General features: G+C 31.8%; 1 protein-coding gene across 3 annotated transcripts; it reads left to right on the top strand.

The window, feature by feature from the left end:
• The first annotated feature begins 3,416 nt into the window (after positions 1-3,416).
• LOC132803232 (IN2-2 protein-like) lies at positions 3,417-5,869 on the top strand. Of its 3 annotated transcripts, XM_060815610.1 has the most exons (6): positions 3,417-3,696; positions 3,992-4,192; positions 4,809-4,981; positions 5,064-5,166; positions 5,273-5,309; positions 5,387-5,588. In XM_060815610.1, exons 1-6 carry the CDS (start codon positions 3,484-3,486, stop codon positions 5,449-5,451), a joined length of 792 nt encoding a protein of 263 aa, XP_060671593.1. In that variant the 5' UTR covers positions 3,417-3,483; the 3' UTR covers positions 5,452-5,588. The 3 variants fall into 3 exon arrangements, with proteins under 3 accessions (XP_060671593.1, XP_060671592.1, XP_060671594.1); XM_060815609.1 differs by lacking the exon at positions 5,273-5,309 and having other exon boundaries at positions 3,419-3,696; positions 5,387-5,869; XM_060815611.1 differs by lacking the exon at positions 5,387-5,588 and having other exon boundaries at positions 3,420-3,696; positions 5,283-5,309.
• Positions 5,870-6,212: the final 343 nt, after the last annotated feature.

Raw genomic sequence — 6,212 nt, 5'->3', positions numbered from 1 at the left:
TATTCGTTTGAAATAGTGACAAGGCCTTCAACTAGACGATTTAGTCCTCGTGTAGAAACATTTGGTGGTAGTTATTCTCAACGAAATGAATATGAGGATGAAGATGATGATGATGTTGTTGATCTTGATGATGATGATCATGATGATGATGATGATGACGACGACGACGACGATGACGGTGGCAGTGGTGGTGGTGGTGGCAATAGAGGAGGAGGATATAATATAGGTGGAGGTGGGAGTGCAACATACTATCGAGAACCAAGCCAACAACCATTAAGCCCATTTACTGGTGAAGATCAATATACACATGCAACACAGGATTTTGATCATGGAGCTCGAACAGCAGGCACTGGTTCAAGAAGGCATTATGGCAATTCGATGATGAATCAACATGATGAAGATTATCTTTCTAACTCTTTGGATGCAATGAGTTTAAATACACAAGTTAATTCTCAATCTGGAAATTCTGAGATTCCAATTGTGTATCCAATTGGTCAAATGAGCTCACATAATCCTCACAGATATTACGATGTTGATATCTTCAATCATCCCATGTCTCAAAATGAATGTTACACTCCTCATTGGATAAATCCACACTATCCTCCACTTGGACAATTGGTTGGGATTGATAGAGAAAGATATAGTTGGCACATCTACAATTACATGGAAAAATTCTCTAATATGATGAGTTGGAATGCCTATTGTTATACACGTGAAACATCAAGATATGATCATCAATTTGAAGAACCAAGGAATTCTTTTTGGTATTAATAATGTATTAGGGATTATATTTGAGAATTTCTTGTATCTTACTATTATCTGTTAAATTTTATATATTTTGGTGTGAATTAACTTTATATTTTATTCACTTATAAATAATTTGTTATATTTATAGAATATTTTATGATTATTGTATTCTAATTATTGTATTCTTATATAATTTTATTATGTTAATTATCTCATATAAAAAAAATTATTTTCTAAATTAAAAATTTACAGTTTCCGTAACTTTACCGATATTTCCATCGATATCGACATTTCTATCGATATTTCCGTAAAATCATACCCTCGACATTTCCATCGACATCAATATTTTCTTCACTGAATGTGACATAAAATTAATTGGAGATAAAGAAGAAAATGTATTAAATTTTTAATTTCTTTTAAAAAATCTAATATTATTTGAACACCATATTAAAATTTAATTGCTTCCAATAAACATTCACTTTTCTTTACTAGATTTTTAATATTAAAACATAAAAATAAGACAAATGTTTTAAACTAATGTTGTCTCTAGATCGTCAATGATAAAAGCGAATTAGTCCGTCCACTAAATTATTATATATATATATATATATGTATATATTAAATTTGGATACTATATTGAATTAATCCGTGTATATTTTTCACTCTTTTTATATCTTCGCTGACAAGAATTTCAATATGTGGTTTGATGTAACTGTGGGCCGTGGATGGCAATACTGGACTTATGCCACCAGGTCCAGGCCCAACTCTTTGGACCAAATGTTTTTGACCATGAAATTGCCACACTTTTTTTAATTATTTTTATTATTATTATTTTTGGTGAAACTAGCTCATCACAACCATTTTAGAGGGACCTAATTTTTCTGTCTTTCTTTTTTTTTTTTTTTTGTAAAACTTGGTTTGATTTAATTTCTACACAAATTTAATAGTACTATAATAGTTTCTAGTTTAAATACTTTTCTGATTTTATACAATTTTAACTATTGAATTCATTATATTTTCACGGCATGAAATAGTTAATCTAAATTGTGATTCTTCAAATATTTTAACTCAGTTAAATAGATCATAGTATAATATTTTATGCATTGGGATTTTAGTGAAAATTTTAAAACGATCAAAATAAAATTTTAGCCCAAATATTATTAGATTCTCACATTTACGTATTGTTAAAATAAATATAAAATATAAAAACAAATCAGAAAGAGAGAAACAAATGGTTATTTGATAGAAAATAATTTTCTAGAATGGAACTTCTTAATTGGGAAGTAGTGTTGTGGTGTTCGTGAATAAATAGGCGGTAATAAAACCCAATGGCCGGTAAGAAATCACGATGCTCCTTTTTTTTCGTCCCAGTACTCAATAGTTGAAATTAATTCAATAGTTATAATTAATTCAATTTTTTATAATTAATTGTAATTAAGAAAAAATATATTATTGTTCTATTATGCCTACTAAAAGTATATGTATAAAATTTTATATTTATTAAGAAAAAATATGACAAAAAATAATTTTTTTTAAAATTAATTATATAGTTGGAAAATTACAATTAATTATAGTATTTAAAAAATATATAGTTAATTATATTCTTATAAAAAATTATATAATTTTATATTTAACAGGAACAAACATCCATTCGGGAAATATTTCTTGTCCCATACAGCTAGCTCAGGCCAGCTCAACTTGCTCGAAGGCCTAAGGCAAAAATTGAAAAGGACTTAAATAAATTTTATTTTATTTTATTGAAAAAAAGATAAATATTCAATTTATATATAAGTTTGCTATCACATGTTTAGGAAAAATGAATGAACGTAGGAGTGCTAAATATAAATTGAATGTGAGAGAATAATACCAATTTAATTAGCTTGGTTATTCATTAAAAGAAAAATTAATTAATGATTGAAAATATCTATAGATATAAATGCTTGATTGATTCTAATATATAAGTTCAGAAAGAATAATAAATTTCTAAAAAAAAAAACTCTATATTTCCAAAAAAGTAAAATTATTATATTTCATAAAATAAAATAATTAAAGAAAATTACATATATTAGATAATTTTTGGAAGCTTTTGTTTATTTAGCTAATAATTATTTTTTAAATCCATATATATACATACTTATGAAGAAGCAAGTTTCATTTTTTATTTAAAATCGATATAGGATCAACATATTTTGCTTTGAAATATATTACACAAAATTATATGTCGTTGGATCCACCCACTTGGGTCATCATTAAAGAAAAAAAAAAATTACCATTGATTGTTCCCATTGGGATTGACTTTGTAAATGTTTTTTATAATCACTACAGAATGTTTTTAATTTTTTATTATTACTTCTTTTTCAAGTATCACTATAGAATGTTGAATTACGGATATGATGTGTATGCTTATTTATTTTTAATGAAGTAGTTACATGTATATTTACGTATATAATTTATTAGACACTTACATTGTAGCCGGTGACGGAAGGATTATCTTTATTGCCTAAGCCCACAAACGTACGCTCTTACATTCACCAAACAAAAAACAAACGTATGCTCTTACGCCATCCATATTCCAAATGTCCATTTTCTGTTCTTTTTGACCACTTTCCACCACTCTCACCTTTTATGATTAATCCCTCCCATCCATCCACCTGTACATATATGTGTGCGTGTGAAAGTGTAAGTGTCACTGCTCTCAATCTGTGTGTCTGAAAATTCAGAGAGATTAGTAAGAAAATGGCGCAAGTGAGAAGAATCAAGCTCGGTTCACGAGGTCTAGAGGTATCGGCTCAAGGACTTGGCTGCATGGGCATGTCGGCTGTCTATGGCCCTCCAAAGCCTGAATCCGATATGATATCTCTCATCCACCATGCCATCAACTCCGGCGTCACTTTCCTCGATACCTCCGACGTCTATGGTCCTTTCACCAACGAAATCCTTCTCGGAAAGGTCCGTTCTCTTTTTGTCATTTTCTTTCCTTTTTTGTATATATATATATTTTTTCTTTCTTCTCTACTTTTAAAAAATTCCGATAACACTGATCTGGAAAACTTGGAACTTCTAAAAAAGTTGGTTGGAATTGGATTATATACTTTAACTGAGTTAGCTACCATTGTTTTCGAGAGGTGGACCAGAATTGAGTTGTATAAATTTTTAACACAAACATATCCACTTCAATATAAGAATTTTTTTTTAAATGTTGGATCAGTTTTGGATTTTGAATTGGTGAATTGAAATTGGGCAGGCACTGAAAGATGGAGTGAGGGAAAAAGTAGAGCTTGCTACTAAATTTGGTTTAATATATTCCGACGGAAAGAGGGAGATTCGCGGCGATCCTCAGTATGTGAGAGCAGCTTGTGAGGGCAGTTTGAAGAGGCTTGGTGTTGATAGCATCGATCTCTATTACCAGCATCGGATCGACACCAGGGTCCCAATTGAAGTCACGGTCTGTTTATCTTGCTGGAGTTTCCTCTCTCTCTCTCTCTCTCTCTCTCTCTCTCTCTCATATCATCTCTTTGTCTACACGCACAGAAAAAATGTATTGATGGGTAATTAATTAATTAACGTAGGATGCATTTTTAGTTTTTCTTTATATGACCAACTCCAATTTTATTCCAAACTCAGACAGAGCTCTCTTCTGAGAAAAATGTCTATCTAAGCTTAGGACTGTGTGTCAATGGAGATTAATGTCCAGACAATACATATTTTGTTTAGTGCTAGTAATAAGCGAGTTACTTTTCGAAGACACTCACCCACAGAAACAGAGAGAGACAGAGACTAGGATGAACTTTTCTTTCATTGGTTTATCTAGTATTTACTTTGGTCCAGTTCTTAAAAACTTTGTTTTAAGTTTACTAGAAAAGATGATCAACTCCTTGAACCCTTGCATTGGTTTTTGTCCAAAATTTAAGAAGCAGCTTTCAATTGCTATATACTTTTCTGATTAGCTGTTAATGTTTTGGGATTTGACGGAGTATGCTTCAAAATTTCAGATATTTTTTGAGAAATAAAGCATGTTATTGGGAGTTTTTCCTAATATTATTAACATTCTGTTTAACAAGGTGGGGGAGCTGAAGAAATTAGTTGAAGAGGGTAAAATAAAATACATTGGTCTATCTGAGGCGTCTGGTGCAACAATAAGAAGAGCTCATGCTGTTCATCCAATAACAGCCGTGCAGTTGGAGTGGTCCTTGTGGTCGAGAGATGTGGAGGAAGACATAATTCCTATCTGCAGGTGAGGCTTAGCGGAAAAGTAAGTAATTTTATTCATGAAGTAGCTGTTCATGTACTAATGCTCTTTTTCTATACTTTATTAGGGAACTTGGAATTGGCATTGTAGCATACAGTCCTTTAGGTAGAGGGTTCCTGTCATCCGGACCCAAATTAGTAGACGAAATGACCAAGGAAGACTATCGAAAGGTTTTTCAGTTTTCACCTAAATACAGTTCTTAATTATAACATCAGTGCTTTCAAACATAAAGCTTTGCTAAGAGAATGCCAATAAAGTTCATCATTTTAATGCAAGATTCTGCCAGACTATGCTAATCAACCGCCATTGAATGGTACTTCTTATGTTATGATGTGATTTTTGATAAAATCCAATTCAATTGTAATGTGAAATGTGTACGTTCGCTTGCAGCATCTACCCAGGTTCCAACCAGGAAATCTAGAGCACAACAAAACAATATTCGAGCGGGTGAATGAAATGGCAGCTAGAAAAGGATGCACACCATCGCAGTTGGCTCTGGCATGGGTTCATCACCAAGGAAATGATGTCTGTCCTATTCCCGGAACTACCAAAATCGAGAATTTTAACCAGAACATTGGAGCTCTTTCTGTTAAACTGACACCAGAAGAGAAGGCAGAGCTTGAAGCTTTGGCATCAGTTGATGCTGTTAAGGGTGATAGATATGCGAGTGACTTTGTTGGTAACACTTATAAATATTCGGACACCCCGCCGCTTTCTTCATGGAAAGCCACTTAGACACAGGCCCTTTGCTATGTTTAATATTGTCTCCTAGTAACTCATAAACTTGTTGAGAATTTTGAGTATCTTTTGTCAGATTTGGAGCACAATGTTATATGGTTCACTAATAAAAGCTTAGAACTTTCTGTGTGCCAAGCTTTTCATATATCGCATAAGTATCTACCTAGAAGTAACCTACTCTGTCTCCAATGGTATTTGGGTCCATTTAAAATTTATGATAATTATTTCATCCCAAAAAGATAGAAAGTTACCCCAAAAAGATTTGGATGTGTTGGAGTTGTTAACAGGATGAAATATGGCCTTAATTGTCGAAGACATTTTGCTCTTGTGTGTGGTGTGTTTCTCCCTTGGTTTATGAAGTACTTCTGAACTTGTATGTTTAAATATATAGAATTGATTCCAGCCAAATTAATTTATCGTTTTCCATTTTTTTTTTCCCTGGTAAATTAGAAAAATAAATTGTTTTGTGTTGTGTGTT

Source organism: Ziziphus jujuba, chromosome 3 (genome assembly GCF_031755915.1).
Source record: "Ziziphus jujuba cultivar Dongzao chromosome 3, ASM3175591v1".
In the NCBI taxonomy this organism is placed as follows: domain Eukaryota; kingdom Viridiplantae; phylum Streptophyta; class Magnoliopsida; order Rosales; family Rhamnaceae; genus Ziziphus; species Ziziphus jujuba.
Note: the sequence above shows the minus strand (reverse complement) of the source record. Positions and strands in the feature narration are given on the sequence as shown.